Source organism: Cervus elaphus, chromosome 29 (assembly GCF_910594005.1).
Source record: "Cervus elaphus chromosome 29, mCerEla1.1, whole genome shotgun sequence".
Lineage (NCBI taxonomy): Eukaryota > Metazoa > Chordata > Mammalia > Artiodactyla > Cervidae > Cervus > Cervus elaphus.
The window spans coordinates 42,812,794-42,830,531 of NC_057843.1; the positions used below are offsets into that span (position 1 = coordinate 42,812,794).

Here is a 17,738-nt window from a genome sequence, read left to right on the forward strand (position 1 = left end):
CAGCTCTGCCGTGATAGCCTTCCATCTGGTCTTTCTCCTTTTTCTCTTCTACTTCTCACTGTCTAATGCGTTTTTTCACATAGCAGCCACTCACTCATCATTCATTCATTTTTTTCTATTAGTTAATTCTATTCATTTTTTATTAATGAATAGAATTAATTAATAGAAAATCTATTCATCACTCAATTTTTCTATTCTATTAAATATATTTATTGCATACTTATCATATGCTCGGTTTGTTCTAGATTCTCAGGGTATAGCAGTGAAATATATAGTGAGGAAATAAATAAGATGGAAAATATTAAAGGGTTATATGTGTAACCCAAAGGACTAAACAGGGTAAGGAAAATAGAGGACAACAAGGAAATTAGGGACTTATGTGTGCTGTACTATATAGGGCTGCCATAGGTTCTGTCTTTGATTAGTTGACATTGAATAGTAACTGAAAGACAGGAGGAGGCAGGCATATGGATACTTGGATGAGAGTGCTCTAAGCAGAGGAAAGAGCAAGCACAAAGCATGCTTGATGTGTGTGAGGAACAGGAGACCAACCAGTGTCCTGGGAGCAAAGAGAGGGAGGGGAGTGGAGAATGGCAGGTGATGGGGTCAGATCACGGAGGGCCTGGTGGACTGAATACTTTGACTTTACCTGGGGTTGGTGGGACATGAGGACAGTCCTTGGAATGTTTTGCTAATATGATATGACTTGCTTTTTAATAAGATCTTTTGGATTGCTCAGCCCGTGATCTTTATAACTGATAAAGGTCAATTCCAGTGCTTAAAAGGAATACCTAGAGTAAACTTAAGCTGTTATTAGCTATTATTACTATAATTGTTATTGCTATTATTAAAATTAACACCCCATTATTATCACAGATCCTGCTGATTTTTTTTCTGGTATCTATCCAACTAGTAATTACTATTAATACTATTATTACCATTACCACTACTACTAGGTTTATTTGTTTATAATCTGCCTCATCCACTTGAGAATATATACTCTGGAGATGTAGCTGAGTGTCTTTCCATACTAAATTATCCCAAAACTGCTCTATTTTTGGAGCTCTTGTGTTTGATCTTTAAGAAAATTTTTTCCCTATATCTTTCCTCATTGTCATATTTGGTCAATGACCTACTTCCAGCAATGCTATTATTGGTGCCAGGGTAACTTTGCAGCTATGCTGGACATAAGAGCTGGTCTTGGCTTCAAGGCTATGCCAGTACTTCTCAGACTTTAATGGACAAATGAATTATGTGGAAGGGTAGGGATCCTACTAAGTGTGGGGTAGGCCTTGAGGTTTGGCATTTCTCCCAAGTGATGCCCATGCCACTGGTTTTTTGAGTAAGGAGAGGGTTTGATCACCAAACTTGACTGGATGTTGGAAACGCCTGTGGAGCTCAGGCTCCTCCCCTGCCATGCCTGATCCTGAGGCACTCTAAGTACTAAGAATTTTCCAGTTCTCATTAATGATTCTAATGGGTAGCAACATTTGAGAACCACTGCATTGGATGACACTGGGCCCTATTTGAAAACAAAGCACACAGAGTAATGCTCCACAGGGCTATGCTGCTTGCTTTCTTTTTTAAAACTCAATTTCATGGCTTAGAGAGTCTGGCCACACAGACGGGTGACCTCCAGATCGCTGCCTAGCATGGCTGGATTTCCCCAGTGTCCCCAGCTCATGTTATCACTTAGTGGCCAGAATAGGACTTCTGCCCTCAGGAAACTGGGGCTTCCAAGTGCAGTTAAAATACACTTGCTGACAACAAGGCTGTAGCAAGCCAGGTCCCTCCTGTGTGAGCTTGTGCTGAGGCAGGTAAGGAAGGTGAAGCAGAGAAGTGCTCTGTTTTTCTTTCTTGTAGTTTCCAGAATGTACAGGTGCAGTTTCTGAGCCAGTAACAAACTAAGAATTTCTTGTATGAGTCAATCTAACCCTTTGGTCATCAGAAGCAGGTGTTTTAAACTGCTGAAAAGCAATGAGGCACATCTCACTTACAGGTTAATAACTGACTACGAGACATGGGTGTCCCAAATGGTCTTGGAGATATTGGGCTTGAGAGACAACACCAGAGCTGCCTCCCCATGCCCCAACACCTCTCTCCCCACCTGAAGCCCACTCAGTTCTTTTTGCCAAGTGACCAGTATGTGCTAACAAAGCCTGGGACACTTTCTCATAGAAATGTACTTCAACCCCATGTAACCATATTGATTTTGTTTTTCTGGCTAATCTAGATTGGTCGACTGATTATTGGACAGAATGGCATCTTGTCAACGCCTGCTGTGTCCTGCATTATCAGAAAGATCAAGGCAGCTGGTGGAATCATCCTGACAGCCAGCCACTGCCCTGGAGGACCAGGGGGAGAGTTTGGAGTGAAGTTTAATGTTGCCAATGGAGGTATGTGGTTCAGAATATGCCTTAATTGTCATGATTTCTTTCCTCTTATATCATGGTCTTACAATGACCCCATGATGTCAGATAAGCAAGGCAGAGAGGGAATGGCTCAGAAAAGTCTAGTGAGGTACCTGTAGTAGTCAGGGTTTTCCAGAGAAGTAGAACCAATAGGACGTATAGATTGTCTCCAACTTACGATGGTTTGATTCAGAGATTTTTTTACTTTACACTTTATAGTGTAAAAGCAATATGCATTCAGTAGAAACCTGTTTCATTGGAATTTCAAATTTTGATCTTTTCCTCGGCTAGCAATGCTGTATAATTCTCTCTCGTGATGCTGGGCAGCAAGTGCAGCTCCTACCCGATCACAAGAGTAAACAACCAGTACATTTACAACCACTCTGTACCCATTCAGCTCAGTTGATAAAGAATCTGCCTGCAGTGCAGGAGACCCTTGTTCGATTCCTGGGTCGGGAAGATCTGCTGAAGGGATAGGCTACCCACTCTAGTATTCTTGGGCTTCCCTTGTGGCTCAGCTGGTAAAGAATCTGCCTGCAGTGTGGGAGACCTGGGTTTGATGCCTGGGTTGGGAAGATCCTCTGGAGAAGGGAAAGGCTACCCACTCCAGTATTCTGGCCTGGAGAATTCCATGGACTGTATAGTCCATGGGGTCGCAAAGAGTCAGACACAACTGAGTGAGCTTCACTTTCACTTTGCACCCATTCTGTTTTTCTCTTTCAGTTCAATAAACTAAATTAATTAAATGAGATACTCAGCACTTTACTATAAAACAGACTTCAGGATAGATGATTTTGTACAACTGTTGACTACCAAGGTGTTCTCAGCACTCTTATGATAGGCTAGGCTAAGCCATGATGTTAGATGTATTAAATGCATTTTTGACTTCTGATATTTTCAGTTTACAATGGGTTAGTCAGAATATAACTTGTTGTAAGTCCAGGAAGATCTAGAAAGAGATTTATTTTAATGAATTGGCTTATGTGATTATGGAGGCTATGAAGTCCCAAGATCTTTCCAGGAGAGTGGATGATATAGTTCTGATCTGAGTCTGAAGGCCTGAGAAGCAACAGAGCTGATGGTATAAGTTCCAGTCTGAGTCCCTGTCTGAAAGCAGAGTGGGGCCAGTGTGGCAGGTGGAAAGTGAATTCTCCCTTCCTCAGTCTTTTTGTTCTGCCTGTGCCTTTGGTAGGTGGGGTGAGGCCCAGCCATGCTGCGGAGGGAGGTCTGCTTCACTCAGTCTGCTGTCAATCCCACCCAGAATCACCCTCACAGACACACTCAGAGTAACGTTTAACTGAACATCTGGGCTCTCTGTGACCCAAGCAAGCCGGCACGTAAAATCAAGCATCATGTTGCCTCAGGTGATGTGACAAGGAAGGGGCACAATGGGGTCTTATACCCATTTGGTCTCTTGGTCGCCTGCTCTCCTCAGCACAGTGCAATGGTTGAATATTGATGTTTATCTGACATGGAAGGACCCCGGATTTTAAAGTTGAAGCAGACCCTCAAAGTCATTTAGATCATTCCCATCATTTTACAAATAAACAAATCAAAGCCCTGAGAGGCTGTTGGCTCAAGGTCACATTGTCAGACAGAGGACTTTGTAGCATAAGTCCTACATTCTCCCTTTCCTATAGTGTTGACTTTCTCTTACTAACATGCTTAGAATTATTTCACTTTTTCTTGTATTTATAGAAATTTATAGTTTAGAAGGGCTTCCCTGGTGGTAAGCCAGTGCTAAAGAATCTGTCTGCAGTGCGGGAGACTCAGGAAATGCTGGTTTGATCCCTGGGTCAGAAGATCCTCCAAGGAGGGCATGGCAATCCACTCCAGTATTCTTGCCTGGAGAATCCCATGGACAGAGGAGCCTGGCAGGCTACAGTCCATGGGATCACAAGAGTCAGACACAACTGTAGTGGATAGTTTAGAAGTCCTAGTGGGGTGGGGTATGTGTATAAGGGTGAATTAAAATATTTTTGAACATGTATAAAATGTAGGGTAGGAAGGATAATAATAAATGGATACCATATATTCATTACTCTGTTTATTCACTTTGCTTTTTTTCCCCTAATGACTTTGCTGAAGGCTTAAATATTTCTGACTACATCTCTTTAAAATAAAGATATATTCCTGTATAACTACATGGTCATACCTAACAAAAATCATAGTAATTCTCTAGTGTAATCTAAAATCTCATCTATATTTAAAATTTTCTGAGTGTCCCCCAAATGCTGTTCACATCTGCTTTGTTAAAACCAAGTTTTGTCCCAGAACCATGCATTGCATTTTAAATCTCTTTTAATCTAGAACACTAAGTCTTCATGTATATGTGGGTGGGAGCTGAAGTTTAACCAACAACTGTTGCCGTTGTGAAGCATCCCTGGCCCAGGCACAGTAGCACATCTTGAAAGGGAAGTACATGATTGCCCCCTCCTTGCAGCAATTTTGGATATTATTCAAAGAAAGAATGTTACTCATGTCAAGTGTTTAAAAAAAAAAAAAAACCTTATGAAGAGCCTTATTTTTGAAGGTATGATTCAAGAAACCCTGCTTCACCAAAAAGCACACCTTGGGCCAATATTTAGTCTTGCAGAAGCTACTGAATATTTCAGGAAAAAATATGCAAAGCACAGGTATTCTATATACTTATAATATAGGACATTTCATATACTCAGAATATGGCAATGAAATGTAATATATAACTAACATAAAAGTTGCCAAACTAAATAATGTATTTAAACATTTGAATTAATATCTGACTGAATATCTTAGAATCTCAGTCATCTCTGTGATAATTTGTGAGGTGTAAAAGGAAAAGATACTATTTAAGTAACCTTCTTTTAGACTGAATTGCAGGAGGTTATGAGACTTGCTCAGTCATGTCCTGAATAGGTGAAGGGGGTTGAATTTATCATTTAGCCTTTAACTATGTTGAAAGTCCTTCCTTGTACATTTATTTCTTCATGTTTACATGTCTTGGCATCATTAATGAGACTAACATTCCTACTAGCATGGAGAGATTCAGTTGGCTTCTTCCTGCTTAGAGTGAGTTTGATCATGACATCTTTCATCTGAAGTTGCAAGTTGCACACAGTCATCTCTTCCATTGAGAGTCATACAGATACATCTTATGGAATAAGTTAAAAGGCAAAATGTCTGCAGAGTTAGTAGGTGCATCCAGAGAAATAGGATGCATCTAAAACTATGTTGCTTTTAAATTATTTATAGAACAGGACTTTTCTGAGCATGTTTGTAAATAGGAGAGAAGATGCTAGAAGACAAAAGGAATCAATAATAAAAATACTTTTTTAAATACTTAGAGTGTGCCAAAGTACATACTCAGAACTTTACATACATGTTCTCATTTAATTCTCATAACAGCCTGATGAAGTCACTGAGGAATAAAAGTGGCTTAAAAAACTTGACCAGTATCACAGAAGTCATAAGTTGTGGAGTTCATTTGGAACCTAGATTCCAAGAAGTGGGCAGAACTTCTGAGTGAAAAGGTAGAGCTGAGGGAAAGAAGCATCTAGAGGGGTGCAGAATGAAAACTTTGGGAAATAGTTGCTTATACCTCTTGTAAAGGAAGAAAAGGAAATGTTGCCTGTCAGATCAGTCAGTCCTAAGGAAAAGGAAATCAGTCCTGAATATTCATTGGAAGGACTGATCTGAAGCTGAAATTCCAATACTTTAGCCACCTGATGCAAAGAACTGACTCCTTGGAAAAGACCCTGATGCTGGGAAAGATTGAAGGCAGGAAGAGAAGGGGATGACAGACAATAAGATGGTTGGATGGCATCACTGACTCAATGGACATGAGTTTGAGCAAGCTCTGGGAGTTGGTGATGGACAGGGAAGCCTGGTGTGCTGCAGTCCATGGGGTCGCAAAGAGTCAGACATGACTGAGCAACTGAACTGAACTGAAGATAATGGAGCAAAGATAGCGAAGGGACTTGTGATAAATGGAGATGTTTTCTAAAAGGTCCTCTGGGGAATTTGTTGAGGATACCTGAGGAATTGTGGGGATCAAGGTGAACTTAAGCAGCCTCATTCTTTAGGGTAACCAGTTTGGGTTATTTCATGACTGCCTTCAGCAGCACATGGGAGTCTGGTAATGGCAGCAATGGAGCAAATGATGGCAATGGGGAATGACAGTGTGTGCAAGGCAGAGCAGCAAGAGAGCTGGTAGTTGTTAAGAATGTCTGAGTTGACATTAGACTCAGGATTCAAACCCATCCTCTATTACACCAGTGATGTGACCTTGCTTAAGGTCATCTCTTCCAAGTTCAGTTTCCTTATTTGGAAAATGAAGATATTAATAGTTCTTACTTCATATACTTTTTGTGTGTGCTAAATTCCACATAAGGCATGAAATGTGTTATGTGTAAATTTCAACAAATGTTGGTTTGTCTTATTATGCTAACAATGAATGGGAAGGCTCAAATGCTAGACCATAGGGTCCTTCTGGGATAAGAAACCAGTGAAATGAGAATGGACCGATAGTCTGGGAGTAATCAAGTGATGATGGACTTCAGTATAGGAATGAGGAACAGGTTCAGCACAGGTATGGAGTAGGAGGAGGGTAGATGGAAGATTAGGAATTTGTGGAATGAAGATCCTCAAATTTGATATTTTTGAAATAAGAAATTCAAGAGACAATTCCTGGTATGACTGTACTAGGAACTGACTTAAATGAAGAAGGAAGTCATTGGAGCAGAAGATGTTAAGAACTGGGAAGATGTAAAAAGATACAAAGGATTTTGATGACCTCAGAGGTTATCAGCATGGCTGACTGAGCAGCATCTAGCTGGTTACAACTTGTTTTACTTTTGGAAATCAGTGTGCTTTGGCATAACTCAGACAGAGACTTTTAAAATGTGAAGAGGTATCCCAAGAACATAACATGGTGCCTGGGAGCCAGAGGGATACTCACGTATCATCTGGCAAGCATTAACAAAAAATGCAAAGCTAAGTAACTCTATTTACTTTTTTTAAGTTTTGCAAAAGAATGAAAAATGTAAGAAGTGAAGTTGAGAAGGACTATGTTTATTTCTTTGTGGTCTTCACTTTTCCTGTAGAAGAACATGGGGGTATTAAAATATATTAGGCTTGTTAGCCATCTGTATGTCTTCTTTGGAGAAATGTCTGTTTAGTTCTTTGGCCCATTTTTTGATTGGGTCATTTATTTTTCTGGAATTGAGCTGCAGGAGTTGCTTATATATTTTTGAGATTAATCCTTTGTCTGTTTCTTCATTTGCTATTATTTTCTCCCAATCTGAGGGCTGTCTTTTCACCTTACTTATAGTTTGCTTTGTAGTGCAAAAGCTTTTAAGTTTCATTAGGTCCCATTTGTTTAGTTTTGCTTTTATTTCCAATATTCTGGGAGGTGGGTCATAGAGGATCTTGCTGTGATTTATGTCGGAGAGTGTTTTGCCTATGTTCTCCTCTAGGAGTTTTATAGTTTCCGGTCTTACATTTAGATCTTTAATCCATTTTGAGTTTATTTTTGTGTATGGTGTTAGAAAGTGTTCTAGTTTCATTCTTTTACAAGTGGTTGACCAGTTTTCCCAGCACCACTTGTTAAAGAGGTTGTCTTTTTTCCATTGTATATCCTTGCCTCCTTTGTTGAAGATAAGGTGTCCATAGGTTTGTGGATTTATCTCTGGGCTTTCTATTCTGTTCCATTGATCTATATTTCTGTCTTTGTGCCAGTACCATACTGCCTTGATGACTGTGGAAAAGATGCTCAACATCACTCATTATTAGGGAAATGCAAATCAAAACCACAATGAGGTACCATTACACGCCAGTCAGGATGGCTGCTATCCAAAAGTCTACAAGCAATAAATGCTGGAGAGGGTGTGGAGAAAAGGGAACCCTCTTACACTGTTGGTGGGAATGCAATCTAGTACAGCCGCTATGGAAAACAGTGTGGAGATTTCTTAAAAAACTGGAAACAGAACTGTCATATGACCCAGCAATCCCACTTCTGGGCATACACACTGAGGAAACCAGATCTGAAAGAGACATGTACACCCCAATGTTCATCGCAGCACTGTTTATAATAGCCAGGACATGGAAGCAACCTAGATGCCCATCAGCAGATGAATGGATAAGGAAGCTATGGTACATATACACCATGGAATATTACTCAGCCGTTAAAAAGAATTCATTTGAACCAGTCCTAAGGAGATGGATGAAACTGGAGCCCCTTATACAGAGTGAAGTAAGCCAGAAAGATAAAGAACATTACAGCATACTAACACATATATATGGAATTTAGAAAGATGGTAACGATAACCCTATATGCAAAACAGAAAAAGAGACACAGATGTACAGAACAGACTTTTGAACTCTGTGGGAGAAGGTGAGGGTGGGATATTTCAAAAGAACAGCATGTATACTATCTATGGTGAAACAGATCACCAGCCCAGGTGGGATGCATGAGACAAGTGCTCGGGCCTGGTGCACTGGGAAGACCCAGAGGAATCGGGTGGAGAGGGAGGTGGGAGGGGGGATCGGGATGGGGAATACGTGTAAATCTATGGCTGATTCATATCAATGTATGACAAAACCCACTGAAATGTTGTGAAGTAATTAGCCTCCAACTAATATAAAAAATATATATATATATTAGGCTTTTTTCCATCCACTGAAATGGTGCTATTGCTATTCCTTTCCCCTCTCTTCATTGAGGTGTAATTGATATATTAAAAGCCTGTACATATTTAATGTATGTAGCTTGGTGAGTTTGGTCATTATTCATTTTTATATGTTCAAGGAACATTTTTTGAGGGTGATAACAACTATATGGGCTTCCCTGGTGGCTCAGTGGTAAAGAATTCTGCCAATGCAGGAGACTCACGTTTGATCTCTCGGTCGGGAAGATCCCCTTGAGAAGGAAATGGCAACACACTCCAGTATTCTTGACTGGAAAATCCCATGGGCAGAGGAGCCTGGAGGGCTACAGTCCATGGAGTCATGAAGAGTCAGACATAGCTTAGTGACTAAAACAGCAACTACCATGCTATATTCTAAGGCAGCGCTGTCTAATAGAAATATATTGTAAGCCATACATGTAATTAAAAATTTTCTAGTAGCCACATAAAATAGTAAAAAGAAGAAGGTGAAATGAATAAAATAGTTTATTTCACTTGATATATCCAAAATATTATCACTTCAACATGTTACTATAAAATTATGAATATAATCTATTCTGGTTTTATACTAACTCTTCAAAATTTGGTGTGTATTTTATAATTATAGCACATGTCAGTTTAACTAGTCCTATTTCAAGTGTTCAAGAGCCACATGTGGCTAGAGGCTATTGAATTGGACAGCATAGTTCTAAGGGCTGGGATAGAAGAGAAATCAAGAAACAGTTGCAGTTCAATAGAAAATTATAATGTAACTAGTGAGTGAGATCAATACAGAAAGCTATCTATCTGTCAGTCATTTATATTTTAGATCTTCAATCTACTTATTTACTTGATTCCCAGACTTATTGCAAAAAAATCCAAAGTAGCTTGCAATAAGATATAAAAATTGAAAAAGGAGGACAACTATTGATTCCATGTTCAATTCATTTAAAGCCTATCACTTGACCTTAATTGTCAACTTGACCTTGTGAAGATGTGCATCAGATATTTTAAACTTCACTTTGAAAACTTGGGAGTCACTAGAGAGTATGAGTTGGGAAAACTAATGTACCCTGATGCCCAACTTACACACCAAATAGGCAGCAGACCTGGGAGTAGAAGTCATACTTTCTTTCTCTAGGTACATTTGGGAGGCTGCAGTTTAACTCTGGAGTCCCTCACTTCTGTCAAATGCATATCCTGTTTGTGTCTCATATCCTGAATAAAGCTGATGACATAACCGGGTCTCCCTGGCAGGTGTGCAACTATTTTTAGGGAAGACATCTCATGCTTAAAAGTGGATTAAAACAAAGCAACACGTGGGTTATTAGCTTGCATGGAACAGGTGAGGCTGGCCCTGTTTCCTCCAGAATGAATGGATAAGAAATACTGAAGCCATTTGAACTGTGAACTGTTGACTGTTGTCTAGAACACAAAGAAATCTTTCTCCTGCTTGGTGGAGGAAGAGTTAACATTTTTCTGATTTATTTTTTATGCAAATTTATTTTTGGTGGTGCATTATTTTCCAATTTTAGGTCCTGCTCCAGATGTCGTCTCAGACAAAATCTACCAGATCAGCAAAACAATTGAGGAATATGCTATATGCCCTGATTTGCGAATTGACCTGTCTCGACTAGGAAGACAAGAATTTGACCTGGAGAACAAATTCAAACCATTTAGAGGTAATTGGGAAATTGTATTTTGAAGAAAATTAGAACTCTGTGGATGGAGGTGACATTTTTTCTTCAGGGGAGAGCACACACACAAGTGATGAAATTATCAATTTTAGGAGTGGCACTTGATAAATAGATATAAACTGAGTGTGGTGCGGAGGGAAATGAGAGCAGCCAAGATATTTGGAACTGGCAACTTTCAACAGCTACTTTCCAAACTATCATTTTTGACATAGGGAACATTTCACGGCTGACTCTTTTACAGTGTTCCAAGAATAGACTGTGAATTGCCAACACATGTCTTTACTTTTCGAAGCAATTAAGGTGAAGATGCTGAAATACTTTAGATAATTAAAAAGAGACCTAACATGGTAATGGAGTTATTAAAATTTCCTATGGAAGATAGGTGTTTCTTTTCCAAGCTAGGATCATGCAGTTTATCTTGATTCAATTCATAGTTGACCACCTGCTCTATACCATGCTCCATGATAGAAGATTTTACAAAGGAATTCACTAAGTACCAAATGGATTTAGGAAAATGGTTCAAAAATTAAAAACCAGGATGAAGTTGCCAAAAATATTATCCTGTATGGTAGAGTGAATAAAACTTCTAAGTCCTCAGATTATAACCTTTCAATTTGTAGGTTAATATTGAACCATGTAATAACATTAATACCAAGTAAATGCATATCATTTCCACCCTCTATTTTATCCTGTTGCTTTCTCCTTCAAGGCATACAGATAGCAATAAAACAAACTTTTTTTTTTTAACTCCTTCTGTGCCCCTATCAGCTTAAATCCAGTTTGTATTAAGATGGTATCCTTATTTTACAAGTAATTTATTTAGTTCAAAAGGTGAAATACCTAGTTCATGGCCACATGATATTTTAGGGACAGAGAGGAGCCTGAAATGTACTATTTGGAGACACGGTGTTGGGCCAACTCTGTCAGTTTTCTTGGAAGATTTTGAGTCAATTGCTTGCTTAGCTTGTGAGCAGAAGTTAATTGAAAGCCATGTGATACAGGATGCAATGATTCCTGATTTTATTAATCTAGTTGGGAGTATTCATACACACAATGGCTTGACAACTAAAAGCAAGGGATATTTTACGTTAACTAAGTGATTTAAGTATATTTGATTACATATGTTTGGATGTACTGGGAAATAAGATGACAGAAAAAGCAGGTATTATTATATTATCAGGAAGAAATTTTCTTGGTTGATTGAATCTTCACAGTTGTACTAGTTGTTCAAGAGACCCAGATCTTTGGTGGCTCAGATTCAGGCCCACTGTTTCAGCTACATTGCTCATTTGGTGAGTTTTCTACAGGGCTGCAGACACCACGAGGTAGAGGGAGACATTTCCTGGTCTCAAGAATTTGAAAATGATTGTTTGGGATAATTTATGTGCTGTGTTCTTGCTGTTTAAATGTTGAGCAAGACTTCAGTTAATTGGAAACAATTTAGTCTTTGGCATTTCATCTTAAAGGATGAAGAGCAAGAACTATGTGATGTGACCTTTCAGTTTTCATGGAAATCTATTTGCTTCCTTGTTTTTTACATTTTTGTTTGATATTGATGCTATTTATCTGCTATAAATACCAAATGTATTTAGGCAAGTAGTTCAGGAGTTAGACCCAGAATGAAATTGCCAAACACATTATGCTATATTGTAGAGAGAGTAAAACTTCAAACATATTCAAGCCGTAACCTTTCATTTTATAGATTAAATTTTTATTGTGATAAAATATATGTAACATATACTATGTTAATAATTTTTAGATGTGTTTTGCATAAACTTTTTTTTTTTGTTTGTTTTTTGCATAAACTTTTAATTAATTTATTTTATAGATTAGTATGGGCTTCCGTGGTGGCTCAGTGGTAAAGAATCCGCCTACAATGCAGGAGACGCAAGAGATGTAGGTTTGATTCCTGAGTCAGGAAGATCCTCTGGAGAAGGAAATGGCAACCCACTCCAGTATTTTTGCCTGGAGAATCCCATGGACAGAGGAGCTTGGTGGGCTACAGTCTATAGGGTCGCAGAGTCAGACATGACTGAGCATAGATTAATATCCTCCTCCTATCAGAGATGATTAAAAACTATTTGTATTCTTGAAGAAGTTATTATATTTGAACTTAAGTGCAATGAAAGTATTTTTAGTGTGTATTTGACCAGATGAAGGGATAGTTTCATGTTACATATAAAATCTCACCCACTAAATACTGCACCTGGATTTACTAAAAATTATTAAAGGTGGATTGGTAATATCTTTAGTGCAGGTTTAAATGTTTCAAGGTTCCAAAGTAGTATGTGTTTGAAAAATTTGAACAACAGCATAACATAAGTTTCAAAATTTAACTACAAATTACAAAAGCAGAGCTCATGGACAAATTTTAGTGCCTAAAATGAAATATTTATTATTTCTGGGAAAAATATTTTCTGAGTACTAATTTTGTACCAATCACCAAGTTTGAAAAGTGTGATGTATTCTGGGTTTTATGAATCTTAAATAAGTGGAAAAGACTTGATTTGGTTGTCTGGTCATTAGGTGGTGCAGGAGAGCATGTGTGTTTAATGAAGATTTCTAAATATCTGGCACTGGAGAGCATTTGTGTTTAATGAACATTTCTAAATACCTGGCACTCATCTTGAACCTGGTAATAGACTGGGCACACGGGAGACTTTACACAAACTCAGAAAAATATCCTTTATCACCAATTCAGAACCTGAATCTGCTTGGTACCATGGCATTTAGAAAGTAGGGGTCACTGCTGAGGTTACTTCTTGATTTGTTTCAGGCCAGCTGAGTCATTTTTTGGCCAGTCCCCACAGGAGAGGCAACCGGTTTTGCCAAGATGCCTCTTAGCATTGAGGTGTTTGCAGTTTGTGGGAGGGAGTGGTGGAATAAAGACAGTGGGGACAATAGGCATAGTTTTATCTTAATTACTTTATTCTGTGGTTGATTTTTCACTTGCAAAGAAGAATTTGCAACTTGATATTTTTATACCAGTTAATCACCTGCAAAGTTTGTAGCATCTTGATTGTGCTTTGTGATTTTGTCTGCAAATGGACACTTTGCTTCCCGTGTTAATGTGTGGGGTTATGATGGGATTGTGATCAAAATTTCATGCTTTTTTATGCTTCCAAGAATCCCTCATGGGTGGTCATTGTTGTCTCCTTTGGCTTTCCTATCCTTAGTGGAGATAGTGGACCCAGTGGATATCTATCTCAACCTCCTTCGGACCATTTTTGACTTTAACGCCATCAAGAGTTTGCTGACTGGGCCTGGCCAATTGAAGATCCGAGTTGATGCCATGCATGGAGGTAAGCGTGTAGTCTTCTACCAAGTGGTGAACAAGAAATGGTAAAGGAGACCTCAATGTGTGTTGGGTTTCTGGGATTATGAGGAAGGTTGGATTCATAGATATTCACATGACATGTGTATGTTCAGATAGACATGTGGGATGCTCTGGAAGGCTTCAGGGCTTTGATCTCTCTTTTTTGATGCAACTGAAAAAAAACTTGAGCTTATGATTTTGAGGCTATGCCTGTTAGAATGTGGAGTGGTAATAGCAAAATTGTAAATTAAAAAAAATTTTTCATCACAGTACATAGTTGAAAAAGTCAGATAGTTCAGAGCTTGCTATGAAAAAAATCCTTCACAACTCCTTTCCCCAATTTTCTACTTTCCAGGAGCAGTCTTTTTTTTTTTTTTAGGTATTTATCTCCCTTTTACTAAGTACTATGAATATACTGCTCCTTGTTGATTTTTCAGTTTGAGCTGTTACGACTTCACACTATGGAAGATGAATCTGTAGTTCTTTTTCACCATCTCCACTCACTAAATCCAAGCACACTTCCTTAAACAAGTTATATTATCATTTTGGTAAGATCAATATGCAGTAGTCTAGACTAATCATAACATGGTTGAGCCATGCAAAATACTGTAATTATATTTTCCTTTCAGCACAGCTTTTCTGCTTCTTTGGAATTAGTAATCATCTTGTTTTCTCTTTACTAGTTTTTGTGAAGTCTATTTACCACTATTAACTCTCATACGCGTCTAGTGTCAAAACCTCTCACTTCATTTCCCTGGAGACCTGGAGTCTCCTCTGTCTGCACTGGTAGCGCTCTGAGCTGCTTTTGTCCTGAAATCTCCACTTAGCATCATCCTGTAATTCCTTTTACCCCTTTCTTATGTTGACTGTCTTATTTCTGGGTCCTTTGCCTTTTGCTTTCTTAATTTACTCCTGCATTTCGGAGGAACACATTCTCCAGTTACTCTGTGAGAGAGAGCTCATGAGAGGTAAATGTTTTGAGTCATTGCATGTCTGAAAATGCCTGTTTTCTATGCTCATTCTGAATTGATATTTATCTGAATATAAAAATCTAGGTTGGATATTATTTTCCTTCAAAAGTTTGAGAGAATTGCTCCATTAGTCTTGTAGCCATTCCTACCAAACTCGAGAAATCTGATGCTATTCTGATTTTTAATTCATGTTTTGACATCTTTCTTTCTTTCTTCTCTGGAGGCTTTTGGGGCCTTTGATATGTGTTCAGTGTTCTTTCTTTTCACAATGATGAGTCTGAGTGTGGGACTACATTTCTCTATTGTGCCAGGCACTTGGAGGATCCTCTGAATCTAGAAACTTATATCCTTTCATTGGGGGAAGTTTTCTTGCATTACTTCTTGGATGATTCCTCCATTATTTTCTCTTTCCTTTCTCCATAATGGCTATTGTTTAGCTACTGACTCTGCTGGACAGATCTTTTATTTTATTTTATTTTATTTTCCTTTATTTATTTATTTATTTTTTCAGTGGGTTTTGTCATACATTGATATGAATCAGCCATAGATTTACACGTATTCCCCATCCCGATCCCCCCTCCCACCTCCCTCTCCACCCGATTCCTCTGGGTCTTCCCAGTGCACCAGGCCCAAGCACTTGTCTCATGCATCCCACCTGGGCTGGTGATCTGTTTCACCATAAATAATATACATGCTGTTCTTTCGCAACATCCCACCCTCACCTTCTCCCACAGAGTTCAAAAGTCTGTTCTGTACATCTGTGTCTCTTTTTCTGTTTTGCATATAGGGTTGTCGTTACCATCTTTCTAAATTCCATATATATGTGTTAGTATGCTGTAATGTTCTTTATCTTTCTGGCTTACTTCACTCTGTATAATGGGCTCCAGTTTCATCCATCTCATTAGAACTGATTCAAATGAATTCTTTTTAACGGCTGAGTAATATTCCATGGTGTATATGTACCATAGCTTCCTTATCCATTCATCTGCTGATGGGCATCTAGGTTGCTTCCATGTGGACAGATCTTTTAATTACCCTATTCTTTCCCCCAACACCCATTTTTCTTCTCTTTGTTTTGTGCTACTTTCTGGCAGATTTCCTCAACTTTAGCTCTAAGTCCTTCCATTGTTTTTCAGTTCCACTATCATATTTTTAATTTCCAAAAACATTTTTTTTTGTTTTCCAAATAACTCTTTTAAAAAATAACTTCCTATTCATGTTTCATGAATACCATATCTTTTTTTAATAAGTCAGATGTACTGAGGTATAAAATTTATTTGCAGTAAAATTGATACTTTGTTGGTATACAGTTTGATGAAGTTGGAAAAACATGTACAGTAATGTAATCACTCTGACAGTCAAGGTATAGAATATTTCCCTTGCTTCCACAAATTCTTTTGCATCTCTTGAAGTTTTACCTCTCCTCTTTCCCCTAGTCCCTGGCAATCACTCATCTGCTTTTTGCCCCATAGTTTTACCTTTTCCAGAAAGCCATATGAATGGAAACATACAATATGTAGCTGTTTTCTTCAGGCTTTTTTCACTCAGCATAAGGTTTTAGAGATGCGTTCATGGTGTTGTATGTATCAGTGGTTATTTCTTATTACTAATGAGTAGTATTCCTTTATATAGATGTACTACATTCTGTTTATCCATTCACCACTTGATACAATCAGGGTTATTTCTAGGTTTTGGCTACTATAAACTGCTACAGACATTTGTGAAAAAGTCTTTATAGGAATATATGGTTTCCTTTGTTTTGGATAAATACCTAGGAGTGAGATTGCTGGGTCGTATAATGTGTATACTGAACTTAATAAGTAATTGCCAAACTATTTTCCAGAGTGACTACCATTTGCACTAATAGCAGAGTATGAAGGCTCCAGTTTCTCTGTGCCCTCACCAACACTTGGTATTCTCAGTCTTCAGTTTTATAGCCAGTCTGCCACATCTTCTTCATCTCTATTAGGATCTGACTGATACATACTTTAAAAGATTTCTTCTCCCTCTGTAGTTTCTCTTTCTTCCATGTTGTTTTTTACTCTGTTTGTTTTGGTCTCATGTTAAAGAGTGAATTCAGTTAATTCACTCAATCATGTCCAGCTCTTTGCAACCCCATGGACTGCAGCATGCCAGACTTCCCTGTCCATCACCATCTCCCGGAGCCTTTTCAAACTCATGTCCATCAAGTTGGTGATGTCATCCAACCGTCTCATCCTCTGTCGTCCCCTTCTCCTCCTGTCTTTAAGAATGAGGCACTAAAAATTTTGCTGGTAGCTCTGAGCCGATGTGTGGAACTTATCTTCCAAGGGCTTCACTCTAAGGTTTTCCACCTGGGCTGTTTTGTTCTTTCCTATTCAGTTCAGTTCAGTTCAGTGGCTCAGTCATGTCTGACTCTTTGCGACCCCATGAACTGCAGCACGCCAGGCCTCCCTGTCCATCACCAACTGCCGGAGTTTACCCAAACACATGTCCATTGAGTCGGTGATGCCATCCAACAATCTCATCCTCTGTCGTCCCCTTCTCCTCCTGCCCTCAATCTTTCCCAGCATCAGGGTCTTTTCAAGTGCGTCAGCTCTTCGCATCAGGTGGCCAAAGTATTGGAGTTTCAACTTCAATATCAGTCCTTCCAATGAACACCCAGGACTGATCTCGTTTAGGATGGACTGGTTGGATCTCCTTGCAGTCCAAGGGACTCTCAT

General features: G+C 38.8%; 1 protein-coding gene across 1 annotated transcript in view; it reads left to right on the forward strand.

The window, feature by feature from the left end:
• The window catches only part of PGM5 (phosphoglucomutase 5), a 188,012-nt gene that overhangs the window by 18,740 nt on the left and 151,534 nt on the right, over positions 1-17,738 (forward strand). Inside the window, exons 2-4 of the mRNA XM_043891057.1 lie at positions 2,234-2,396; positions 10,588-10,734; positions 13,926-14,051. Coding sequence (XP_043746992.1) covers positions 2,234-2,396; positions 10,588-10,734; positions 13,926-14,051 — 436 coding nt within the window. The remainder of the gene's footprint in view (positions 1-2,233; positions 2,397-10,587; positions 10,735-13,925; positions 14,052-17,738) is intronic.